Consider the following 27075-nt stretch of genomic DNA (forward strand, 5'->3'; position numbering starts at 1 on the left):
TAACTCAGGCTAGGTTATCCTCGGAGAGGATAACCCTATTACCTGCCTGCCCTCTTCTGTTCATCACCCCGGGGAGAAAAGACATTGACCTTGAACTAGCACCAAACATTTGCCCACAACCTCTTCTTGATCTCAGTCTCTCTCTAGTGCCCAATCCAGTGAAAATGAACACCTGACTCAGTCTGACCTCAGAGAAGGCACATTGCAAGGGTGGGGTGATGGATGGACCACCTATTTCATTCAGCCTTACACCCACAAGAAGACTGGAATTCTTTGCATAGGACTTCAGGTATATAAAATCACAGAGATGCAGGGACAGTGTCAAAGGACAGCATTCATTCTCCAAGCTCAAGCCTGCATCCAATCGCCAGCCCACCTGCCTGGAGTGTGCAAGAGTTTGGCCTTTAAAGTAATAGCCTGCAAAGATCTTGAACTTGGGACAGCGTTAGCTCACTCTGCGTGTGTGAAGACATTCATTTGTGGATGTAAAAAGCAAAAAAAAGTCACCACATTTGGATAATTTTCTGGAACTGTCTAGGTGTCACTTGATCTTCCGAAAGGCCCTGCCACGTGGAGAGAGAACTAGGGTCAAAACCAAGATAAGACCGGCTTTAGCTTTGCTTTGCTTAGACCCTGACTTATTGCATTGCTTCCCTTTTAGTCTAGGGGATTCCTCAAGGACCCCCGGAATTAGGGTGCTCGTAGCTCTTTTTCTAGCTTCCACTCTCCCTTCCTTGGATAGCTCCTGCCTTTGGCCTCATTTTAGTATCTGGAGACCTACAGGTGAGCTCTTCCTTGTAGGGTGCCCAGGCACCTCTTCTAAATTTGAAACCTGGGATTGCAGAGAGAACCCTTCCCTCTAGGCAACCCCCCAGTGGCTCCCTTCCCTCAGGGTCTGCTCCTTTCCTCTGTGGCGTTCCTGGACACTTTTTAGTTGGGGACTAGCTGGCCACAGGATGTAGGTCAGGGGCGGGGCTCCTTTGTTGCTGCCTGGGTGCCTTGGCTGGTTAGGGACAGCTGCCATCAGGGGGCGCCATGAGTCTCTGTTCCGGGCTGACCTTGAGAGAAGGACCGAAGTTGTGTTGCTGCTGGTGGGCTTTGCTGCTCCCTCCCTGGAGTTTGCCCCCCCTACCCACCCCCTTGTCTAGCGTCTTGGTCCTGTCCGTGCAGGGAGCCAAGGTGACTCAGCCGATTTGGGGTCATCCCTTCCCAGAGACTAATGAAAGTGAAGTGAGTGGGCATCTGTCTTGGGCCTTTAAAGGGCTCAAATCCTCAAATTTTGGGACACTTTCTGGGCAGAGGTGCATCCTTCTGAGACCCTCAGAGCTGGTACGGAGCCCTCCCATTCTCAGCTCTGCCCCTGTGGAGCGAGGGGCGAGGTGACCGCCCTGAGGGGAGAAACCACCCACAGTTCAGTTATGCCACCTGGTGAAATGTGCCCCTTTTCATTTGGCTGGTGAGCTCGCACCCCAGATTTAACCCAACAGCCCTGATAGCTTCCCACGGGCCCCGGGGAGACGCCATTCCTCAACCTTCCGTCTGTCTCTGCAGATGGTGCTGGTGGTCACCCTCCAGGGTCAGAGCACAGGTTCTGGGCCTCAGCACCCATGATTTACCAAATCTCCTGAGATGAGAGTGTTTGCCACACGGGGCAGAGCCGGCTCCTGCTACCTCAGGCTGACGCTGGGAGAGAAGACAAGCCAGCCGGTGGGGACCTTGGACAGAAGTAGCAAGGAGGAACCCAGGAAGGAGCATCTGTACCAGCAATACTTTCAGGAGCCCAGTTTATGACCTCTGGGACACAACATTCAATATCAAAAGGATTCTGCAATGTTAATTTTTTTTAAAAGATTTTATTTATTTATTTAACACAGAGCACGAGCGAGCACAAGGAGGGGGAGCAGCAGAGGGAGAGGGAGAAGCAGACTCCCCACTGAGCAGGGAGCTCAATGTGGGGCTCCATCTCAGGATCCTGGGATCATGACTTGAGCTGAAGGCAGATGCTTAACCAAATGAGCCACCCAGGCATCCCTACAATGATAATTTTTGGGGAAGGATGACCTTCGGGCCTCAAAAGATTCCAAATCAAAGGAAGAATAAATTATACTCATGAAAAACCTGAGCCAGAAAAGACATCTGGGTTCTCCAATAATTGGAAAGTCTATTTCCAGAACATTCTTTTGCCCTAGCATTCCAGAACTTGAAGTTTTACTGAATCTCAAGGTTTCAGACTTAAGACATTTCACTGTGTGTCCCTCAGGATCTGTACTTCTCCTGCTGGGGTCAATGTGAGCTTCCAGAAGACCCCAGAACAAAGGTGCCACTTTTTCCTAGACAAGAAATGTCATTTAAAGATTTGGAAAGTAAAATTTTACTCAAAAGTTTAAAACACAGTTACATGATGAAATAGAATGTAACATCCATAGATTTTAGAAATGAAATTCAAACTCTTGAAAAATTAGGGCTGCAAGACAGACCTCGGAAGGTTTGAAGACATTGCTTTTCCTAACTTGCTGTGATGTTGGACAAGCTTCTTCACCTCTCTGAGCCTTGGTTTCCTCATCTGTAGAACCTAAGAGGGACTGGATTTCCAAAGCCTCAGGGTTTTGCCTGCTATGCTTTTCTTTTTATTAACTTTACCCGTCCCTTATGTATCGGTCAGCATCCTCTGGAGAAATGGAACCAGTGCACAGCTCGTATCCATTCAAGAAATTGGCTACAGTGATCTTCCCAAACCTGATAACCATGGGGGCAGCCCCACAGTCTGGAAACTCAAGACAGAAACTCTCAAGGCAGAACTCACTCTTCTTCCAGAAACCTCAATTTTTGCTTTTAAGTTTTTGAATGATTGCACAAGGCCCACCCGTTTTTGAGAATAATTTCCTTTATGTTAGGTCACTTGATTGTAGATCTTAACCACATGTACAAAACACCTTCAGATCAGTACCTAGATTAAATAACTCAGTACTAGAGTCTAGTAAGTTGACAACATAAAACTAGCCGTCACGCCTGTGATGCGCTCTTCTGAGGAGGGCCAGGGAGGGCAGGACCCAAGCACTGCTCAGAAGGACCTTAAGCTTCATTTAATGCTCTGCTGTCACTCTCTGGACACATTTGTTTTGCTCTGGACCCTGTGAATTACATAATCAGCCCTGCTGAAGGGCTGGGTCTGGCTCTCCGGGCCACGGACTTGGATCTTCTGGCCAAGGGACCCTCCCTGAGGAACCTTTGTCCCGCTGGGCCTGCCGGGGCTTCACAACTATGCCATTTCCCTGACACTTCATCTTATTCCTCCCTGATATTGCTACGGAATGTCCTGTGCACATTAATTTTGTTTCCCTGAACTTGAATATAAATTCCTTCGTGTTTATTGGAGTAAGAAATCTCTAACACAAAATTTATCATTTTAACCATTGTCAAGCATACGATTCAGTGACATTTTTATTTATCCACAGTCATGAAACCACCAGCACCAGCCTCCTCCAGAGCTTTTTCACTGTCCAAGACTGAGTCCCCAGTGACTACTAGCTCCCCAATCCCCCACCCCCAGCCCCCTGCAGCCCTCATTCCGATGTCTCTATGAATCTGACTACACTAGTTGCCTCATCTAAGCGGGATCATACAGTGTTTGTCTTTTTCTGACTGGCTTATTTACCATGATGTCCACAAGGTTCATCCATCTTTGCCGCCTGGGTCAACATGTCCTTCCTTTTCAAGGCTCAGTCTACTATACATTGTGCTCCTCCATTCCTCTCTGCCGAGTTGGGCGGCTTCCACCTTTTGATGATGGTGAATAAATTCTGCTCTGAACATGCTGCACAAATCTCTCTTCAAGTCCCTCCTTTCAGGATTTCTGGGCGTATACCCAAAAGTGGAATGGCTGGATCACGTGGTAATTGTAGGTTTAATTTTCTGAGGACCCACCATATTGTTTTCTAGAATGGCTGCACCAGGTTACGTTCCCAGTGATGCCTAACATTTCCTCTCCACATCCTTCACAACACTTGTTTTTTTTTTTTTTTTAATTTTTTAAGTAATAATGAGCCTAATGGGTATGAAGTGATAATCTCACTGTGGTTTTATCTGCACTTTGTAAATGATTAAGGATGTGGAGCATCTTTTCTTGGGCTCATTGGCCATCTGGGTATCTTCTTTGGAGACGTGTTTGCTCAAGTCCTTTGCCCATTTAAACATTTTTGTTTGTTGTTGAATTCTAAGAGTTCTTTATATATCGTGGATATTAACCTCTTATGAGAGATGAGATTAGAAATTTCTTGAGGACAGGAACCTGTCTTAATGTTCTTTTGATTTCCCAAAGCACTTGACACCCTAGTAGATGCTCAGTGAATACTCACAAAAGAATGGCCACAAAAGGTGATAGGCCAGAGACCAGTTGAAACTAAATTTGCAAAACAAGTATGAAGAACATTTTCTAGGCCTGCCCAAGACCCAAGACCCTTCTCTGGGGAGAAGCCAGGAAATGAGTGAGCCTCCTGTTCCCCAAGGATTACCTGGAGATGAAGAGGTGGGAGGGCAGAGAGTGAACAATTCTTGGTCTTTATTTGAAAGGAGCAGTAGGCCCACTTCCCACATATCCCCTGCAACAGACACGCTTGAAGGTCAGCCTATGGGAGGTCAGGTGGACAGACAGAAACTGGGAGAGGGCAGCCTTGGGGCAGGTCGGTGCTGACCTGGGCATTTGAGAACCCCTCAGGGTGTTAAGGAGGCAGAGCACAGACCCATGACAACTGTGCCCAAACACGTGTTCCTGGGGGCCTGGGAGTTACAGACCCCTAGCTGGCAGGTGGAACCTGTGAATGACCGAATCCCTGACCTCTTAAACAGAACATTTTGGGGTTTCTCTATTTCCAGGGGAAACAACGTGGTGATTTTAGGTTCAGGAAAACAGACTGCTGCATGTAAATGATGTCCACGGAGACTTGGGAGCTCTTCTTTGCGGGGGTGGGGTGGGGGGTGAGGGTGGGTATTGTGAGGACACAGGAAGTAGGAGAACAGGGAGCTCCGCAAAGACCCAGGCTCATCGCTGGGGACTGGAGCAGCTGTGGGGGCAGCAGCCGAGAGCCTGCAGAGAGAGGCCCGCTCCCCTCCAGGCCTGTGGGATGTTGAGCCTTCATCCTTGCTGGAAGGATGACATGGGGTGGGCTCAATTCATTTTCTTTCTGCTTCAGTAGAACACCTTCTCCAGATATGCATTCAGGAACATCCCGGTGGGGTCCAGCTTTTCTCGGATGGCACAGAACTTCGGAAAGGCTGGGTACATCTTCTCAAAGTCCTTCCGGGTGCAGTTGTGGGCCTGCGGAAGCAACCAGACATGACAGGCCTTGCTCCCTGGAGCTGGCATCTCAGCAGGGCTGCAACCGGGCAACCCTGAGTCTGTAGGTCTGCATACGTAACACTGCTACTGCTGGGCACATGCCCCTGTGCACTCCCTACACATGCACGCGTGCTTGCAAAACGCACCCCTAGCCACACGGGCACACATGCGTACACACACACAATGTAAAGACCCAAGGAGACAGGATGTTCTGGGAAGGTAGAGGAAGGTGTTACGGTGTTAACGGGAAACGTCCCCTTCCCTTTGGCACCCCACAGTGAGAGAGCCTAGAGGGCTCCGGCCCCAACTGTACCGCTAATTAGTAAGTCCCATTGCCTCTGAGAGCCTCTCAGTTCCCCATCTGTTAAAGGGGCTCATGGCCTCCTGCCTTACCTTGCTCATGGGGTTTCTATGGGAATCAAATACAGTGAAAGATGACAAATTTCTCAGAACACACCGAGGGAGTGGTCACCCAGTACAATCACTGAGCTGCTGGAACGTGGATGCGGGGGGAAGCCGGGTCTGGGTAAGACGGCGGAACCCTTCCTTCCCATGACTTGCTCGGCACCCCAGACCCCAACTTCTGAGCCTTGGGCAGACCGAGGACCAGGGAAGAGAGTTGCCCTCTGGGGAACCCCCAGCTCATCACAGCTGCCCTGCCAAGGGCCCCGGAGCCTCTCGTTGGCAAATCCTACCTTGGCCCAGTGAGGCCTGCCCCCGACCTTCTTCATGATGGTCTCATAGGTCAGCCAGTAATCCAGCCGGGGCACGTCCTTGCCGTAGGGCCTGGTGGGGAACAGGAGGAGGTGAGGCCCTGGCCCTGCCCTAAACGTCCCGCCGCGGCAACACGGCACTGTCTTCGTGCCATGCCCAGCATGGGGCATGTGTTTATGGAGATCAAGCCAGTGGCTCTGCCTGCAGGACTTGGACGGCAGTTATCAAGCAACCTGAGGGGTCTTGCTCACTGCTCATCACCTGAGGGATTTCAGAAAGTGTTGCTTCCTCTCACAGGTCTTATAGCTGGCATCTGAAAACTATCCTAAATTCAAATATACATACACACGCACACATCTTCATGGGGTAACACATAAATATGCCATCTTTTTTTTTTAATGCCGTGCAGTTTTGCTTTCTTTTCTTTTCTTTTCTTTTTTCTTTTTTAAAGCTTTCTTTCTTTAAGAGTAAGAGAGAAGAATGCGGGAAGGACAGAGGGAGAGAGAGAGAGGAGAGACAATCTCAAGCACACTCACTGAGCACAGACGGAGCCCTGTGCAGGGCTTGATCTCACGATCCTGAGATCACGACCTGAGTCAGTATCTAGACTGAAACACTTAACTGACCGAACCATCCAGGCGCCCCTAAATATGCCGTCTTTTTGACAAAGCCTAGGAATCTCCGAATCCCTTCATTTGATGTGTGGAAAGCATGGCCGTTATCACTGCTCGGTCAGTCCTCACAGCCCATCAGCCAAGTCAGACTTACTGGCAGATAAAGTCTCAGTCAAAACTTTTTAAAATTCAAATAAACATGATGCATACCCATGGCAACTTTCTCACTTCTCATCTGCATTCACAAGTAGGGAGAGGAGAGATAGAAGGACAGACAGATAAGCTCTGAGCCTTGCCAGAAGTCTGTCCGTTCGTGAGAGCAGCTGCCTCCTCCCGTTCAATGCATCCTTCATAAACTCTCTTTTCCGGCTTTTCGGGACACCTTTCTGGAACAGTGCACTCTTTAATTGTCCCTTGGGCATCCTCTAGGTTTGAGGTTTTTACAGGCTGGAGAAATACACCATAGTAAGATTCAAGCTGGGCAAGAGGGATGTTTTTCCTTTGCAAAGTCAGAGGAGGGGAATTATCAGTGAGAGGCGGGAACAAGAGGCAGAAGGAAGACACATTTTGCACAGGACATTTTCGAAGAGATTAACTTCTTAAACCGTGCATGTCCATAAGCCTTATCCTGGAGACTGCCACGTATAACTAACTAGGAAAGAGGAAATGCCACCATGAGCCTACGTTGTCTGCACAGAGCCTAGAGGGGCTGGTTGGGATGGGCCAATGAAGCCAGGCAGGCAGCTTGAATCGAGCATGACCCCCTCTTCCTCTAACCTAAACCTAGCCTCAGAATCCTTCTCAACACAGCGCTCCAGGCTCTCAGAACCACAGACCAGAGTAGGCACACGGCATCCCATGCCCTCAGCACCGAGTAATGTCTATCTCATAAGAGGTAGCTATTCATAGTCACATGACCTACTAAGTAATATTAATTATTCCATTAACATAATACCATAATTCACATGATTCACTTGCTATAGGTGTAGAAAGCCCAAGGAGAGAGACTTCTTCCTGCTGCCAGGATCAGAGAAGCCTCCCCAGAGACAGGAGCGTCTGAACCGGTCTTGAATGATGGGTGAGGAGATGGGTCCTTCCAAAGCGGGGGGAGGGGGTGGGGGAGGCCGCCTCGCACAGCCCACCCCCAGCCCACCGCTCCTGATGAGCCGGTCACCTGTACATGATGATGTTCATGTAGCAGCTGTCCCTCTGGAAGCAGGGACTCAGCAGGATGTCATCCCCGCGGGTGAAGCGGACCTCCACAGGGTAGTGGGCCACCATCTTGGGGTGTGCCTCCAGCATGGCCTTGAGTTCCAGCAGGGCCTCCTTGGTCTTCTCTCTGCACTCGGCCAGGGGAGTGGGCACAGACCTCAGGGAGGGGTCTCCTGGAGCCCTCACACAGGGCCCCGCACAGCCCCCCAGCCCGCACCCAGGCACGGGAGGGCTCCCAGCGCTGAAGGAGCTCCATGCTGCCGGCTGCTCTCCAAGTCCTTCTCATGGAAGGGGGGCCTGAGAATGTGCCTCCTGGGGAGCTTCTCTGGCTCCTGGTTCAGCCTCGGACCCCCGCCCAGTAGCGGGCTCCCCTCAGGTGCCTGGAAATAGCTGTCCCACACCCCTGGCCTCTTTCTTTTCTGACAGAGTAAAGTCAGTACATTTCTAATATCTCCACTTCTTCTAATATCCCCCCAGGACAGCAATGCCCCAGCCCCTGAACACAGAGACAGGGGTATCCCCTGAGCTGTGGGCACCATCATTCCCTTTTCCTGGAGAGAGACAAAGAGAGGGGACCATTCTGAGAGAAAGCTGTAACGAGTTCTGGGGCTATGGACCTAACCTAGGTCCTCACTGGATGTTCCTCCCAAGGCAGAGTGCCTGCCCCCGGCATGCTAGGTGGGCTCTGCCCCCCGACGGACAAAATGCAGGGGACAGTCTTTCAGAAAAACAAGCAGCTGGGCAAGAACCCCCACACTCCAAGCCCGTATGCTGTGACCCACCTCTGGGCTGGAGAGGGACCGACAGGAGAACAGAGGGGATCTGTGGCTGATGTCCCCTCAGAGGTAGAACGGCTGGGTACAAGGGTGCCAGAAGGGGACTCGGCCTCCGGCATGCCCCCTCCTAACAATGGGTAGGACTGGGAACGTGGTTTCTGTGCTAGGGCTGCAGCAAGGACCCAAGAGGGTCTCTTCCACCCTGACCCCCACCGCCCGGCCCGCACAGCCCCTACCTGGGGATGGCCCAGTCCTGGACGTGCTGCTTGAAGCGGCACTCGTAGGTGAAGATCTTGTGGCTGACGTTGCTGCTCTCCTTCTTTCTGGTGAACAGGAGCCAGAAGAAGCAGCGATTGATCCAGCCCACGAGGCCCGGCAGGAAGGTGCTGGAGGGACAGTGCAGAGGGGCAATGAACAATCATATTACTGGGACGCCTGGGTGGCTCAGCGGGTAAAGCGTCTGCCGTCGGCTCAGGTCATGAACCCGGGGTCTTGGGACTGAGTCCCACGCCGGGCTCCCTGTTCAACAAAAGTCTGCTTCTCCCTCTCCCTGCTGCTCTGCTTGTGCTGACAAATAAATAAAATCTTAAAAAAAAAAAATAATCATTCTCCAGCATTTAGTGAGTCCTGGCGGTGTGCTTACAAACCATGGGCTAAGCTCCTTACAAACCTCATTCTCTACAGACTGCCGCTTCGCCGTCTCTGCAGCTCAGACACGTTCCGGGGGATACAGATGTCACTTCCACATCACCCTCCCAACCCTGCCAGAAGCCCCATGATGGGAACAGCCCACATGCATGTCCCCACTCTGCCACTGAGGACTAGCTTTGTTTTTAGTGTTTGGAGTTTTTTCATTTTTTTTTTAAAGATTTTATTTATTTATTTGACAGAAGGAGACCACAAGTAGGCAGGGAAGCAGGCAGGGAGAGGAGGAAGCAGGTTCCCTGCTGAGCAGAGAGCCCGATGCGGGGCTCGATCCCAGGACCCTGGGATCATGACCTGAGCCGAAGGCAGAGGCTTTAACCCACTGAGCCACCCAGGCACCCCGAGTTTTTTCATTCTTAATTGTGGTAAAAAATACCTAACATGAAATCTGCCATCTTAGCCGTTTTTAAGTATAAAGTTTAGCCGTGTTAAGTACATTCATGTTGTCCTGGAGTGAATCTCCGGAATCCTGCAGAGCAGAAACTCTGGCTCCAGTGAACATCTCCCCATTGCCCCTCCCCCCAGCCTCTTTCTGTCTCCATGAACTTGATCCCTCTCGGGGTCTCCCAGAAGTACAATCGTACAGTATTTGCCTTCTGGGACTGGCTTCTTTCCCTCAGCATCTTGTCCTCAAGGTTCATCCATGTTGCTGCCTGAGTCAGTGCGTCAGAACTGCCTTCCTTCTTAATAATATACAGCATATTAATAATATGCCATTTTAAGTGAGACTGCATTTTGCTTATCCATTCCTCCATCGCACACGTGGGCTGCCTCCACCTTTTGGCTAATGTGAATAACGCTGCTGTGAACATGGGTGTGCAAAGACCTCTTTGAGTCCCTGCTTTTAATTCTTTTAGATACATACCCAAAGAGGACACAGGCCCTGAGGCTGGTTGCAGGGGCCTGTCCCATCATCCTGTTTATGAACCCGGTTCCTGCCCGCTCGGGCTCCTGTGAGCTGAATTGGCTCTACTCATGTTAGTGGCATAGCTCGTGCCTCTCCTGGGTCACTCGAGCCTCCTGGTAACAAGGCTTGCCTAGCTTCTCCCTGCCTGTGGGTAGCCTCTGCTTAGAAGCACCCTTACCACACTCCTGTCCCTTGTGGCATCCCTGCCGTCTCATTCCGTGTCAAAAATCCATCACAGCTGCTCAGAGCACCTCATGGCAGTTACAGATAAACAGCGGATTCACTTAGGTGGGGCACCAGAAACCACTGTGAGAAGGGAGGGAAGTAAGGTCTACTGAACACCTTTTACGCAGACCCCATGTTGAATCCTCCAAACAACCCAACTCTTGCTAGTGGCTCTACTTTATATATGGGTAAACCACAGCTCAGAGAGGCTGAGCGATTTACCCAGAGTCACACAGCAGGAAAATGAAGGAGTGAGGACCAGAGTCCAAGTCCACTTGAATCCACAGCTCGTGCTCCTCTCATGGGCCCAAGCTGCCGAGTTTCCTGGGATTCAGAAAGGATCCCCAGGTACCTGTTGCAGGGGTAGGGTTGGGGGAAGGTGTCATCAGTTTCATGGCAGATGCTCTCTGTTGTCTTCGAGGCCAGGGGCTACGGTGGGGCTCCCACTGGCTCCTGGGCATGGGGTTATTCTAACCAGAGTTGCTGAGCTTGGCCTTGGCCCTGGCTCACTCTCCAGGGACCTGTTCCCAACAGCCTGCCTTTCTGTCCTGGTCACCTCTGGCCACCAGCATCACTCCTACAGTGGAACCCCACTGAACTCTTCAAAGACAGGCACCAGGCTTTTCAGTTGGCAATTCTTTTTTTTTTTTTTTTTAAGGCTTTATTTATCCATTTGACAGAGAGAGAGAGAGAGAGAGAGAGCAAAAGCAGGGGAAGCAGCAGGCAGGGGGAGCCTGACGCAGGGCTCAATCCCAGGACTCTGAGATCATGACCTGAGCTGAAGGCAGTCACCCAACCAACTGAGCCACCCAGGTGCCCCTTTATTTGGCATTTCTTACACAGATATCTAGGAGCCTCCCCCAGGTGCCAGGCACTGTTTGGGGCCCTGGGGTCCGAGTGTGATGGGAAAGACAAGAGTCCCTGCCCTTGCCAGGACATGGTGAGTTTGGCTGTGAAGCAGCCATTAAACCACCAAGTACCATCTGTTATTCCCTTCTTGTTCCCACACCTTCAGGCCACAGCTTAGCGAGCACCAGAGAGCGGCCAGGGTGAGTTGGATGGATGCAGAAACAGCTAAACCAGAGCCATGCAGGCTGAACTCAGAGTTTGCCGAGCTCTCACAGAGCGTCCACTCGGGCCAGGAAGTGGTAGCAGTGATTCAGAGCCCAATTTATTTGAGTGCTCACTGGGCTCGGGCTCCCCAGACACACACACATAAAGCTGCCGAGAGGCTGTGATGGAAGGTGGAGAGAAAGCCTGAGTTGGCGTTTCCACTCATTCCCATCCATATTGTGCTGGAGCGGTGGCCCCCATGTGGGCTTCCTCACAGCTCCCTTGCCCTTCCCTGTGCAGACGCAGCGCATCCTGCTTGCATTTCACTCTCCTACCACCTTCCAGGCAGTTAGTCACCCCGGCATGGGTCCCCTCTGGTGCCACCTGCAGCTCCCTACCCCCCAGGAAAGCCAACCCTTCCCAGATCCCCGGATGCAGACCTACAGAGCCAAAGGTCTCAGCCGCGTCCAGGATGGGGCAAGAGCTCCAGCTAGTTCTGCATGTCCTGTCCTCAGTGCCACCCATGATGGGTTTCTCTGCCCTTTTGGTAGGGAAGGGTTTCTTAACAAGACAAAGAAGTCCCCAAGGTGAAAGAAGAGATGGCCAAATTTCACTCTATTAACATTAAATACATCTACATGTTAAAAAAAAAAAAGCCATAAAACTGAAAGATGACACAAACAGGGAGATGTTGCAACGCAAAAGCTGAGTGCTCAAGACAGACCAATAAAACTCTATGGAACAGTAAGAAAAAAATGCCCACTCAATTTTTAAAAGGGCAAAAAACATAAATAGGTGTTTCACAGGCAAGAAATCCGAAGGGTCCATAAAATGGAAAACTGGGCACTCTTCCTAGTAAGCATGGAAATAAGAATTCAAAACCACAGTAAGCTACTATTTAATACACATCACCTGAAAGTGTAAAAGCCTGACAATTCCAATTCTGAGTGGCTTGAGGAGCACAGAGAATCGGACAGGGCTCAGCGAGGTAACTTGGGGAGGACAATTGGATGCACAAGTCTGAAGCTACTCGTGCTCAAGGGTCCAGGAATTCCACTCATTGAGTGTTCTACTCATGACAAGCTCTACTCAAGACAAAAATAAAAAAGCACCAGGAGCAATGGTAGAGAATGCTCACAGCAGTATTGTTTGTAACGGGAAAAAAAAAAAAAATCCTAGAAACAACCCAAATATCCAAGTATGGATAAACACAACATGGTAAATGCCTCCAGTGAAAAATGAGTAATTCCAGCTATCCATATCAACATGGGTAATTATCACTACGGAAGCTGAATTACAAATTTATTATTTCGGGATTCATAAAACTAAAGTATAAATAAAAGCAAGGGAATGATAAGCATAAAGTTCTGGGTGGTGTTTACTTCTTGGTAACCCCTTGGAGGCTGTGATCTGGGACTTCATGAAGAGCACGCCAGTTGTACGCATCTTGTTTCGTTTCTTAAGCTGCTGGTAAGCCCATGGGTGCTTATTACATGATTCTTTATACTTCTGTTTTCTGTATAATTTTGCATGTATAAAATATTTTTTAAAAAATTATATGATGCCATCCCATGTCTTGGCTGGATGCAGAGTTACCATTGAAGTCCCCATAAAACCTTCCCCATCACTCAGTGTTCCATGTCTGCCATGAACAGGCACAGCATGGGCCCTGAGCATGAGCACAGCTTTTATTTTATTTTATTTCATTTTGTTATTTTTTTTAAGATTTATTTATTTGACAGAGACAGACACAGTGAGAGAGGGAACACAAGCAGGGGGGGTGGGAGAGGGAGAAAAAGGCTTCCCACCAAGCAGGGAGCCCAATGCAGGGCTCAAACCCAGGACCCTGGGATCATGACCCAAGCCGAAGGCAGACATCTAATGACGTAGCCACCCAGGCACCCCATGAGCACAGATTTAGGCTGGGAAGGAGGTAGAAAACAGGACGAGAGAAGATTTACATCATCCGGGCACTGATATTTTTTAAAAAGCTCCCCAGGTAATTTGAATGTACAGGCATGGTTGAAAATCACTGCTCTAGACCCAGGAGACACACCCAATTTACACGCATAAAGGCCAGTGTGTTGTTCTGATGGACCACATCCTCAACAGCATACAGCATATGCCGGGAAAAGGTACCCTTGCATTCCTACCTGACCCAGAGCAGGAACTCCAGTAAATAGAATCCAATGGCGTAGTCCCAAAACCAGTTGGCGCAGGAGGAGGGGGGCTGGGAAGAAGAATCTGTGATCAGTACAGGGACAGATCTCAGGTGCTTTCCTACATATACGTATACATATACATATCCTTAAATTTTAGTTAGTTAACATACAGTGTAATATTGGTTTCTGTAGAATTCAGTGGCTGCTTTCTGACCTATGCATCACAGTGTTCCCTTAGAGAGATATGTGTCCCAGGAATAGCTGCCTGTGTGTGTTTGGGGGTGACCTACCTACCAGTACAACTGAAAGCCTCACTTCTTGGTGATGCAGCCAAATCTCATGGCCCTTTCATGTCACGTGCATTCATGTATTTCTGTATGTATTTATTCTGCACAAGACAAAGATGTGCACTGGTCCCTCCCCTTCCGAGCCCATGAGGCAGGTACCCAGCAATCATCCTTTATGAGCCCCATGCCAGCCCCTAACACACAATGAGTGTCACTGCTTTTGTTTGACTTGTCCCCTGAACATTCATCCTAAGGGATGGCTTCGTGTTCTGAGAAGCAGCCCATTTGCTAAGGACATGGGGGAGAGACAAAACCACTGATTCCTTCACCTATCCAGTTGGGGGTGGCAAAGATGGGGGTGTTGGAGGGAAGGTGGGGGGTGTATTAGATGGTTTGTCCAGGTATAGCCCAGCTGCCTTGTACCCTATGTTATCCTAGTCTGTCCTGCCAATACTTCTGCTCCCCTCTCCCACATCTAGGCTGTCCCTTGATCTCACTCCCACATATCCCTACCTGTGGTCACCTTGGGCCCTTACTGGGCCAACTTTCCTTCCTTCTTCCACCCTGCTTCTGTCCTCACATTCAATGATGCTCACTCTTGCTTTCCCTTTCACACCTCACTGATCATTGGGACAAAGACAAATGTCAGCCACCCTGGGGACTGCAGGCTGTGTGTAAGGATGGGGATGATGCTGTTGCTACCTTGTTGGTGTGGTCCTGGTAGATGACGCTGACATTCTCGCTGTGCGGGAACCAGAGGAAGCGAAAGTATTCGGATTTCTTGAGGTGGCTGTCCAGGTTGTTAAGAACCTGACCCCCGCAGAAGGAGAAAGGGAAGACTGTGTTGGTTACAGGATGATGGTGGGGGAGTACCGGGAGTCAGGGCCTGGAGGTGCATCAGATTCTCCCCACCAAGAGAAAATACTTACAATTGTCCTAACATTGCCAAATGACACGGAATGTGCCTTGTAATATGCTGGACATTAAGATGGTCCTTTTTGCATGTTGACTTCCCCAAGTAGCTCAGAGGAAAGAAATGATTTGTCTTGGCTGGGAACAGTTCTTAGCTATGTGAGTTTGGGCAAGGCATGTAACATCCCTGGTGCCTCAGACTCCTCATCTATAAAGTGGGACTAATCACAATACTCATGTCAGGACTGGTATAAATGCCTAGGGAGTGCTTACTATGGTGTCACAGACATAGTAAGCACTGGACAGGTATAAGCTGCTGCTGTTAGTACCCTCACATTGTCATCACTGCCATCATCATCATCCTTGTCATCATCGTCCTTTATCCCCATAATGCCTGACGAACAGAAGAATCTTGCTCTAACATGACTCATCACTGCACTCCTGGAGATGACATCACAGAGCAAATCATGTCTCCCTAAAACCCAACAAGCGGATACAGGACAATTTCTGAGCCCGGGGCAGGCAGACTGGGGGTTGACAGGGAGCTGGGGGGTTGAGGAAAAATACCACTGGTCTTGGAGTAAGTTCTGATTTGAGCCCTGGTCTGCAGCTTACCGGCTGCATGACCTTGGAGGAGCCATGTACCCTGAGCTTTGGCTTTCCCATCCATAACATGTGAGCATTTGTGCAATGAAATGACATAATCTACATCAAATCTCCTAAGTTCAGTGACTGTCCTGTGGGATGTGCCCAAGAAACAGTCTGGTTCTGGATCTGATCAATGCTAACACACACACACATCATTATACCAGTGCTAATCCCCCCAAAATCCCTAGCTGGGACTTCCAGAAAGCCCTCTGAGTGCTCTGGGTAGCATCTCTCTATCTGTAGAATGACGACAGTAGTATCTCTCCTTCCTTCCTTCTAGGGCTGTTGTGAGGATCAGGGGAGATCATGGATTTAAAAGTATTTTATAGGGACGCCTGGGTGGCTCAGTCGTTAAATGTCTTCCTTCGGCTCAGGTCATAATTCCAGGGTCCTGAGATCGAGTTCCACATCGGGCTCCCTGCTCAGCAGGGAGCCTGCTTCTTCCTCTTCCTGCTGTTCTCCCTGTTTGCGCTTGCTCTCTTGTTCCCTCTCTCTCTCTGACAAATAAATACATAAAATCTTAAAAAAAATAAAAATACTTTATAAGCTGTAAACTCAACATGTGAGTGGGGGAGGACAGAGTGTCAGGAAAAACAGGTGGGGGGAAAAAAGCTTACTGCCCAAACACACTGTGGGGAATTTGGTACCCAACATAGACAAATGACCGGATCTAATCATGGGTCAATCCAGTGTCTAAAGAGGTTGGTGAGCTTGGGCAAGGATGGCCACATCTGGTCAGGAAGGAAGGTGAAGTCAAGATGAAGCACTGAGATCAACCCGTCTAGAACCTGAGTTTGGAGTGTCTGAGAACAGTGGAACTTTGGAATTCTGGCTCTGTCATGACTGTCAGGGAGACCCCCTGACTTGCTAGCCAGTGCGTGGTACAGCCACAGATACAAGGATGAGTTGTTGCATTCAAGTGATGTGGCTGTCATCTTAACCCCGCCCCACCCTGGCTCCAATCTGTTGGTCCCTTATTGTATTTCCGCAAATGTCTCCCTAGCCTTCTCTGTGACCCACTGCTGCTCCTGTGATGTAGTCCACACCCTTCTTAGCTGTCACCCATACTCTTTTTTTTTTTTTAAGCTTTTATTTATTTGACAGAGAGAGAGATCACAAGTAGGCAGGCAGATAGAGAGGGGGAAGCAGGCTCCCTACTGAGCAGAGATCCTGATGCGAGGCTCGATCCCAGGACCCTGAGATCATGACCTGAGCCGAAGGCAGAGGCTTAACCCACTGAGCCACCCAGGCGCCCCTGTCACCCATACTCTTGCACGGCCTCATACTAGACCCCCTTACTCATCTCTTCAGACAATATCTACAGAGAACATACAACGCACAGCTCGGAAATCCCCAGCAGCTCTCTATTTCCTACAGAATAAAGCCCACACAACTTCGTTCAGCAGCCATGACCTCCATCCACGAACACTGTCTCAATGTCCACGTGGCCATTGGGACCTGAAAAATGACGTATCTGAATGGTGATGTATATAATGTATATAATTCAAATATAAATATAAATATAAATATAATTTAATATATATAAATATAAATATAATTCAATATAATATAATATATATTATATATAATATATATAATATAATATAAATATAATTCAAATATAATTCAAATGTTCCTCATAAAGCCTCATAAAGCCATCTCCTCATAAAGTGGCTTCTACATACACTGCATTTATCTCATAACTAGATTGTTACTACTGAAGCATCCATCGCTCTGAAATTGGGCAGCATTCTCTTCCAGGTCAGGGACTGTCTCACCCAGCTTTGATTCCCCCTGCTAGAGCACAGATAAGTACAATTTTTGTAATGAACCAGACGGGACATATTTTAGTCTTTGGGGGCCATATGGTCTCTGTTGCAACTACTGAACTCTGCTGTGGTAGTGTGAAAGCCATTACAGACAATACATTGACAAGGGGCGTGGCTGTGTGCCAGTAAAACTTTATTTACAAAATCAGGCAGTGAGACAGATTTTGCCTGCAGGCTGTGCCTTCTCAACCCCTGGCCTTAGAGCTGCTGGCACAATGCCTTGCACAGAAAATGCTGGAGTACTCTATCACTCCTTACTGGAAGAGGAAGGCCTTTCCTGCTGTGCTGAAGGCCCAGGAAAAGTTCAGGATGAAATCCCAGGGCCCCTGTCTCTATCACTTCCACCCTGATAGGGTGATGGACCCATGGTCCACAGGACTCACATGTGGGGAGCCTCTGCGCAGAGCTGATTTTTCCCCTGGGACAGCCAGGAACACAGCCTGCCGGCTTGGCCTGGAGGATGGGGCTGGAACACTGGGAAGGAGAAAACCACCTCATCTCCTCCTCGTTGGCATCCCAGGCCACCCCACTCTATTGCCCAGAATCCCAACTGTAAATGTAATAATGACGCCCTTCTCAGCTCTGGTACCAGAATCCAGCTTCCTACACAGAATGGAGTGATGAGACTCAGCCCCCTCATTCCATTTTGTGCCTCTCTCCTGACACCAGCCATTTGTTTTCCTCCCTGCATGAGAGAAACGAGGTATACATTCCCCGGCCCAGCACACAATTATAAGGTTCTAGAGGCATGAACCATGCATAATCAAGCTCTGGACTCTCCGTGGCCCCCAACTGAGCACCAAGAGGCTGCTGAACAGTGGTGGAACAGTGACACCCCCCCCGCCAAACACACACACACAAATCAAAGTCTCTCCTTCAGGACCCACAAACCATCCTAACTGGAGGAAGATGGTCCCTAGGATCATGGACCTCCTTGATCTGACCTGGGTCTCCTGGAGCACCACCACAACAATTTGGGTCCCAGAGGAATCTCTCCCTTGGCACGTTACAGGCAAGAAGGGTTCTAGCAGGTTCTGTCCCCTGAGATTTTGATGTTGTGGCACTGCCGAGCTGGTCTTGAGAACTGGCTATCAGGCTTGAGAGCAGAGGGCTCCAAGTTGATTAGGTTGGGGGGGGGCGGTACTCAGCCTTAGCGGAGTGGCTGGCACCTGGACAGCTTGGTGACACACTAAAACCAATCCTGCTTCCTGGGGGCCTACAGGAGCAGTGACGTAGCAGCCAGCTGTCCTCATCACATCTCATTATGCTTTGAATGGCATAAAGGGCAAAAAGGTTGACAACAATTTCTAAGATCTTCATGTCTTCTGAAAATGGGAGCAGGTGGGGAAAATCCCAGGAAGGACGGATTCTTAATAAACTGCTGATCAACTGACCTTGAATTACCTAGCATTGAGCACTGCCATGTATTTTGTGGGTGCTAGGGAGTAAGAGGACTCAGATAAAATCCCTGCCCTCCAGAAACGAGTCACCAAGCAGCCAAAGGAAGGGGGAACATTTCAATAAGTGGTGACAATGTCCAGGAGCAAAACGGGTGACCAGCACCCCTAGCCTGGAAAGTGCAGCTTTGACTCGGATTTTGGGATCCACACACACAGCAGGTGTTTCTAGGTAATATTCTCTGTGGGTAAAGTCAGAGAGAGGAGGCACTGGGGGTTCCTCTCTCTGAGGCTCTAAAGAAAAGGGCAGAGGGTTCACCTGCTGTGTTTCCTTGAGTTCTGACAACATCTCACAGGGACAGTCGAGCTCTTATTGGAGACTTCTCCAGACTCACACAGTGTCAGCGAAGTCACGGGGCTTCAAACCTGGTAGTCTGACTTGGAGAGGTATTTCCAAGCTCTTCACCACACCCCTCATGATGGGTCTACTTGGGCTCTTCCAAAGTTCAAGGCTAGAGGACCCACGGTAGGTATTTTATAGACACGTGCTGGACGGAAGGCAGGAAAGAGGAGAAAAGGGAAGGAAAGAAACAATAAGGGAAGGAAAAGTGGCAGAGCAGCTAGCTGTTCAAACCTAACTTTATGTGCAAGAAGCGACTGTCATTCTCCTTCGTCCTGGTTCCCTGTCTTCCTGCGGCTCAAATGCTCCTCCTGTAGCCCAAGACCAGTCAACCTGGAGGGCTTGGCCATCGGGGACAAGCCCGTGGTCAGGGAGGACATGAGCCGGGGAGCTGCGCACACACTGGAGCCGCCCAGATGCAGAGGCAAATACTCAGGGCAGCAGTTCGCCACCCCCACGGAGGCGGGAGTTTCCTGGCAGCCTAAATGGCCAGAAACCGGGAGCAGCTACCAATGCCAGAGCAGGAGGGTGCCCTATCTTCCCGTTGGTTCTCAAAAACTCATGCCTCATGAAGGTTATGTCCAATTCTATTCCTTTTAGATGAGAGGGAAAACATCCCAGGCTGAGCAAGGGGGAGAAGCTGTTCTAAGGACCATTTTCTGATCCTTCTCTCTGCTTCCATGGGTTTGTTTCCTTTGAGGGGAGCAAGGTCTGTGTCGTGTGGCTTTCCATATCCACTTAGCTCCTTTTCCTAAGCATTCAAAGCCTCTCGAAGGTGCCCTTTAAAGGCTGATTTGAGTGGAGAGAGCAAAAGCAAATTAAATATGGGGCCATCTATTGCACACCCCCCTTGGAATAAATCACAGGGCGGCAGATGCCGCTGACCTTCTGCGGCAGTCCTTGTTTCTGCCTGTGTGAGTGTGGGAGGGCTGTGGGCGGGTTCCACGGAAGCTGATGATGGGCCTCTCAGGGAGGAAGGCCGGCTCTGCATCAGTGGTGGGGGAGAGCAACAGTCACTGGCCCACAGGAAGGGGGAGATCCACAGAGTGCTTGCTGTCTCACAGCAAGGAGTGAACTGCGGTCTATGTGGGGGCCATGGGGCGATGTTCCTTACAGGGCTCATGCCTCTCCTCAGCGGCAGGGCCCAGGCACTTCACCAGAAGCTCCAAAGGAGAGAAACAGTAATGCCAAAGGTGACTCTTGCCTCCAGGGTGTGGCGAGCAGGTGGGGGGACAGCTTGGAATCCAAGTGCTGCTCTGACAGAATGTCAGAGCTGAGAAAGGTCTTAGGGGCCATCTGCTCTGACCCTGCTTTTAAAAGGTAAAGAAACTGGGGAGCCCAAATGTGAGGGATTTGCTCAATCAGGGCCAGACTCGGGGGGCTCTGCCTCCCTCCCTGGAGACCTTTCATTACAACCTGTTGAGTGTTTATTGGCGTGTGATTGTATGTGTGTGTGGGGGGGGGCTACTTTGTCTTTTAGGAGAGGAGATTTCCACTGCTATTTCTCATGTGTCATCACAACCTTTCAAAATCAAAGAAGTCAGGGGGCGCCTGGGTGGTTCAGTCAGTTCTAAGAGTCTGCCTTTGGCTCGGGTCATGGGTTCGAGCTCCACATCAGGCTCTCTGCTCAGCAGGGAGCCTGCTTCTCCCTCCCCCTCTGCCTGCCACTCTCCCTGCTTGTGCTCTCTCTCTCTCTGTCAAATAAATAAAAATCTTTTTAAAGAAAACCAAAGAAGTTGGAAGCTATGAGAACATAGCCCATTGCCTAGAGTCACTTAGAATTTTCAAGGATGTCATGTCTAAGTTAGAAGTCTCCATGTTGAGGTAAGTTGGAGGCAAAAAAATCCTTGAGCTCTGGACAGATACAGAGGCCAGCCTGTGTGTGTGTGTGTGTGTGTGTGTGCGCACATGCACACACATGTGTGAGTGTGCTGGGGTAGAGGGAGGACGGCCTGAGCTCAGGCTCGCCTGAACCAGGACTTGGTTATAATTACTATTAGTCGATCTCAGCTGGGTCAGGGGAGGAGAAGAAAGAGGACAGACTAGGTACCAGGAGACCATCCATCCACTCAGCTGTAATATCCTAGCAGGAACATGGGGGCTGGTCCTACTGGCAAAAAGCAGCCGTTTTTAAAAAATCTCCAGGTCAGGGTGCCTGGGTGGCTCAGTGGGTTGAGCCTCCGCCTTCGGCTCAGGTCATGGTCTCGGGGTCCTGGGATCAAGTCCCGAATCGGGCTCTCTGCTTGGCAGGGAGCCTGCTTCCTCCTCTCTCTCTCTGCCTGCCTCTCTGCCTACTTGTGATCTCTCTCTCTCTCAAATAAATAAGCAAATCTTTAAAAAAAAAATCTCCAGGTCAAAACCTTCAGCTTAAAGTAACAAGTGGTGACCTATGTGAGAGGCAGGAAAATAGATTCAACTATCAAGCACATGACAGCCCCTTCTTGCCTGAAAACGGTCTGTGCTGCACTTTCATCCCTTAACCTGCCCCGAGCTCCACTGAAACCATCTCACCAAGGTCAGCTACAACCTCCTCATGACCACACCCGTTAACACTCCAATTCCCCATGGAACTGGACCCCGTTGCCAGCTCCGTCCCGGACTCCTGGCATCCCTTGCCCTTGTGGCCAACCTCTCTTCATTGGCTTCATTCCTCTATAACCCATCCTCCTTGGCCTCCTTCTTGACACCCCTTCCATCTTCTTATCCACTCCCTTCACACCCAAACCCAACCTCTCTGGGTGATCTTGCCTATCCCGTGACCGCCTAGGGGGTGGACGACCCCTACTTTGGCCTGAACTGTATCCATCCCACATTCGTATATCAAAATCCTAACCCCCAGGACCTCGTAATAGGACTGTATTTGGAGACAGGGACTTTAAAGAAGCAATTAAGGTTAAATGAGGTCATTGGGTGGGCCCCAGTCAACCATGACTAACGCCCTTGTAAGAAGAGATTAGGACACAGATACACACAGACAGGAGACCATGTGAGGACACGCAAGAAGACGGCTGTCTATAAGCCAAGGGGAGAGTGCGCACGAGGAACCAACCCTGTAGACATCTTGGTCCAGTCCATGCTATTTGTTACAGCAGCCCTAACAGACTAACACAACCCCTCAATCTCTACCCCCAGCGTCTGCCTCCTGCCCGGGTTCCAGTACCAGCTGCCTTCCAATACCTCCATGTGAGGCACCTCAAACCCGAGTTCCCAGGCTGAACTCATCATCTCGCTCCCCACACCTGCTGTGCCTCCTGGATTCTCCACCTCCGTGGGAGCACTCTTTCTGCCTCCCGCTTCTGACTCCCTCAACTCCACACTCAAATGCCAAGTCCTACTGGTTCCTCATCTTAAGTATCTCTTGAACTTGTGCCCTAAAAAAAGTGGGCTTGGCTCTGTATTTCAGCCCCTTGAGTACCTCTCCAGGCTATGCCCACTCTACCTCATTCTCTCCCGCATCTCCCTCCCAGCGCTGACTCTGGTCAGAGCTCTCTCTGCCAGGCTCCCTTGGGACTTGGCGGTTGTTATGAACTATTTCCTTGGCTTCTGGCTGGGCCATCTGCACTGGCTACTGTCTCCAGTGTCAAGTCCCAGAGCAGGCTGCTTAGTCTGTTGGTTTGTTGAGGAGAAGAAGGGGATACCCAGGTTTCCCAGCTGAAGCCTGAGAGGAAGGCATGGGTTGTATCTCAGTGGGGATCCCTGACACATCTTGCCCCATGACCAGGATGGAGGGGTCACCCCCCTAAGAAGTAGAGAAGGGAAAGCCTGAGAATTCTAGAGGCACGAGGGCTAAAGGGAAAAATCGATCCTTGCAGCAGGTGGTCAGAATGTTATTCTGTGGTCTCAGGAATTACCCTAGAGTTTCAAATGCTGACCCCATAGGAGGCCTCAGTCAACATGCCTGGCACTGAACAGAATGTAAGATGCTTTCTGAACCCCACTTGGGGTGAACAGGGGTCTAGACTTGCCCTCTAGCACTGGTGGGGAAGATTGTAGCTGGCTGAGCCAGGCCTAGGTGGCCCCAAAGGACTCAGAGTCTGGGCTGGTTCCAGCCAGACCCTTGTGGGCCTCCCTGGCTTAGCCACACCTGTCCCAGCCAAACAGTTCCATTAAATATCCTTGTCCCAAAATAGTCCTACTTTCTTGGGCCAAGGCTCAGGCAGTTCATTTGCCAATTATTTTCCCATCAGACCCAGTACTGGTACTCCAGGGATCAATGCCGCCTCCCGTCAGAGCTGTGCAATCCCTTTCTTACCACCAACTGGGAGACCTGGGAATCTATTTCCACCAAACACCATGCCTCTCAGTAAGGGAGCCTTCTGAATGTAGGGCTTTGCCCTGTGGCTTCATGCATTAAAAATTCTGAGGTAAGGATTTTAGACCTGGTTCTAAATAACTGTATTTTTCTTTTATCACTGACTAGGTGCCACTGGGGACATATTCTAATACTGAATTAGATAATTTACGTGTGTTACCTGATATAATCCTCAGATTCAATACTTTAAGGTAGATATTACCAACTTTCTTTTTGGATGAGGAAACTAGGGCTTAATAAGTTTAAATGACAGGCTCAAGGTCACAGCTTAGAAGTGGCAGAGCCAGCATTCAAGGCCAGGTCAACTGGATAGCCAATCCCACCTTACCCATGTTGGGTCAGTAATGCTTACATCATTCACTATTTCAACTGTGCAGAGGGTCTACTCATACTGAATGATGAGGTGATCATGGAGGCACTCAAAGACCAAGGACCTTGGAACCATAGATTTGACTCCCATAGACTTAGCGATTACCAGGCATTTCAGGGCTGCTGCATGCTACCCATCCACCCATGTGTCCATCCGTGCATCTGTGTATTCATGAAACCAATTATCCATCCATCCATCCATCTATCCACCCATCCACATATCTATCTGTATGTCTGTGCAACTGTGAATCCATGCACCCAGCTGTCCGTGCATCCATCCATCCATCCATGCATCAATCCATCTCTCCAGTCAGCCAGCCAGCCAACATGCTTTTCGTGCATTCCCAAAACATCGCCATCAGTCAGAAGTCATCCTTTCCACCCACCATCATCTAGATCCACATTCCTTGTGTGTTACCTTGGGCAGCTAGCCCAATGCAAAGTTAGCCCACCCGCTTGGCTGTGAGGAAGCCATTGTAAAGGGAATCCTGGGCACCTGCTACAGCTCAGTGCAGTTGAGAGTTAATGCCTTCCCAGAGCACCCAACCTCCCTTCTCACCCAGATGTCTGCCAACCCCAGGCAGTTCCTCTGAGCTTCACTGACCTGCTCAGAAAGGGACGTGGCCACAGTATCCTTGGGGCAAGGAAGAGCTAGAAAGATCAGCCCACTCCCCTATTCAGGGGGCCTGCGGGGTCCCCCGGGGCCATCAGTGGAGCATGACCTCCCTGTCAGCATCCTCCCTTGATTTTCTGAGGTTGAGCAGGGGCGAGGAAGACGCCAGTACCTCTTCCAGGGTGGAGGGGAAGGAGACCTCCTGCAAGTGGAACTGGGGCACACACTGCAGGGTGACGGTGAGGATCACTCCCAGGCAGCCCAGGTGCACCCGCGCCGCCTGGAACACCTCTGCGTTGCTAGACTCGGAGCACTCCAGAATGGTCCCGTCGGCCGTCAGCAGGGTCAGTGCCACCACCTAGCCGTGGAGAGCGGTGCTTCAGAACCCCGGTGGCATTTCCTGTAGACCCCAGCTGAGGCCCTCCCTGCCTGGTATGTCCTGGGAAGCTGGGAGGGGAGGTGTCTATCCCCGGAAGATCAATGCCACCTGGCCACAGGGCAATGGGGAACGGGAGGCTCTGTCCGGCAGCATCAGTCCCCGCGCTCTTACCCCAGTGTCCATTTCCAGAGGAATCCTCTTTTCTCACCGGTTTAAGTACTTCTCCACACCCTGCTATCTGCTAATTCGGATGGAAATTGCTTTTGACATGTGTAGTTGGCGGCTGGGGGCTCAGGGTGAGAGAACGGACAAAGCCGAACTAATTCCCATTAACAGCGACCAATTCCAGAGGGGAGAAATTGGCAGAAATGGGGCACGATGGCCATCTGTAGGACTGAGAGCATCAGAATCATTTTTGTAGAAACCAGATTTTGTCCATGATCCAGAGCTGTGAGTAAGAACTGGCCAGTGAAACCCCTCAGCAGGGTCCAGCCACAGATAAAGGTAGGCACTTCTTTACTAGCTGTGTGACCTTGGGCATGTTATCCAACCTGTTTCCTCATCTGCAAAATGAGGACAATAACTGTCTCAGAGACAGTGTGTGCCATATCCAGCTGAGTGTCCGCTGTACAGTGGACGTTGAAATGTCAATCCCCTCCCCTCGTTCCCGGCCCTTGGCATAGTATAAAACAGCAGGCCTCTCCCGCTCCTTTCCAGCTGAGCTCCCTAGGAAAAGGGGCTAGGAAATCTCCTGTGCATTTTGATTTGTGGTCACCCAGAATTATTTCATACTCTGCTGAACATTCCCCCTCGAGCTTGGAGAGGGTCGTGGAATGTCCACAGAGGGCTCCAAGTACCAGAGGATCAGGTCCCACAAAGACCGGCGTGCTTTGCTGCGTCAGCTCTTGCCTGTGGGAGGGGCCGAGCGCAATGAACACACGTGCCCTTGGTTGGTTTCCCCTTTCCTGGCTCATGCCAGGACACCCTTTACCTGCCTGGGGATTCTTTGGGGCTTTGTGGTAGAAAGAGGGAAGGGAGAAGGACAAGAGCAACCAGAGTCTGTGCACGATGCTGATGAGAAAGCTAAGTTTTAAGGCCAAGTGTGAACTAGGTTTCCCATGTGGTATACAAGAAAACAAATATATATTAAAAAAAAAAAAAGAATTTCTTAGAAATTGCTTTTGGGCTGTTTTCCTTTGATCTCAGAGCTGCTCTGAGACCAGAGCACATGGGATCCAGTCCCCAGAAGTCACACGCAGACAATGCTTGCTGGGGCATCTGCTTACCTCAGGAGAGAGCCACACACGTGGGTAGTTGACTAGGGGTCACTTAAGTGACCCCTGTGGTCCAATCCCCAGCCATCCTGAAATTGCTTTTACAGCACAGAGTGGGAGCTTCAGAAAGGCCCCTGTCTTATAAGCAAAACCCATCACGAATGTTTATTGAGCACTAACTGTGTACACTCTTTTAAGTACCCCGGATGCATTGCAGTTGTGACCATCCCCATTTTCCAGGTGAGCAAACCAAGGAGGCCAGAGGTAGAGAAAGGGATCTCTCCCGGCTGACAGGGAGCAGCCGGCCTCCCCGGGCACACACCCGGGCCTGTCAGGAAGCCCCTCTAACAGGCAGCTCCCAACACAGAAATCACACATTGTCCTCGGCTCAGCCACATAAGTAACATAAGCTACCTCCTTTGGTCCTCCTGGCTTCTCTCTGAATTCCAGAAGAAAACACGGAGGTCCAAAGTTGCCTATAGGCACATGCCTACTGTATGTGGGAGGCAGCTTTTGAATCCAGATCTAAGTCCTGAGTCTGTGTTGGTAACCAGTTCCCCAGGCCGGTCTCTCCTGAAGTTTAGGAAATGCTTTTCAGTGCTGATCAGGGACAGATCTGGGCCCACACCTGCTGGACTCCACTCCAGGTGGCCCCCGCTCCGGTCCTGGCCCCTCCCCTCCCTTGCTAACCTCAGAAGACCTCTTGTTCTGTCTGGTTCAGAGAGGATGGAACCTCTCGCCCTACTTGCCCTTTTCCACAGGGTGGCCCTGACACTCCTGAGAGGTAGGGGTGTCTCATCACTCGTGTCTGTTGCAGATAAATGAGGCTTAAAGGAGAGAGAGTGGGTGGAGGGCACCTGCCAGAGGGAGGGAGCTGGGCTGGCTGAGACCCACGTGGAGCTGAGCCAACACTGCCCACAGAGCCCCTGATTTCCTGGGGCTGCCTGGAAGA

The 27075-nt window shown here is 50.3% G+C and overlaps 1 protein-coding gene across 2 annotated transcripts in view; it reads right to left on the reverse strand.

Moving 5' to 3' along the window:
* Positions 1 to 4541: 4541 nt before the first annotated feature.
* The window catches only part of LOC308338514 (L-gulonolactone oxidase), a 31950-nt gene continuing 9416 nt past the window's right edge, over positions 4542 to 27075 (reverse strand). The window contains exons 6-12 of one of the 2 annotated variants that reach the window (XM_080796657.1): positions 24643 to 24828; positions 14693 to 14800; positions 13695 to 13771; positions 8888 to 9037; positions 7838 to 8002; positions 6031 to 6121; positions 4542 to 5314 (exon numbers count right to left, since the gene is read on the reverse strand). In XM_080796657.1, the coding sequence (XP_080652783.1) occupies positions 5186 to 5314; positions 6031 to 6121; positions 7838 to 8002; positions 8888 to 9037; positions 13695 to 13771; positions 14693 to 14800; positions 24643 to 24828 (906 nt within the window). In that variant the 3' untranslated portion in view covers positions 4542 to 5185. The remainder of the gene's footprint in view (positions 5315 to 6030; positions 6122 to 7837; positions 8003 to 8887; positions 9038 to 13694; positions 13772 to 14692; positions 14801 to 24642; positions 24829 to 27075) is intronic. The other variant, XM_080796658.1, reaches the window with a different exon arrangement.

This window comes from Martes martes (genome assembly GCF_963455335.1).
Source record: "Martes martes genome assembly, chromosome: 2".
Classification (NCBI taxonomy): domain Eukaryota; kingdom Metazoa; phylum Chordata; class Mammalia; order Carnivora; family Mustelidae; genus Martes; species Martes martes.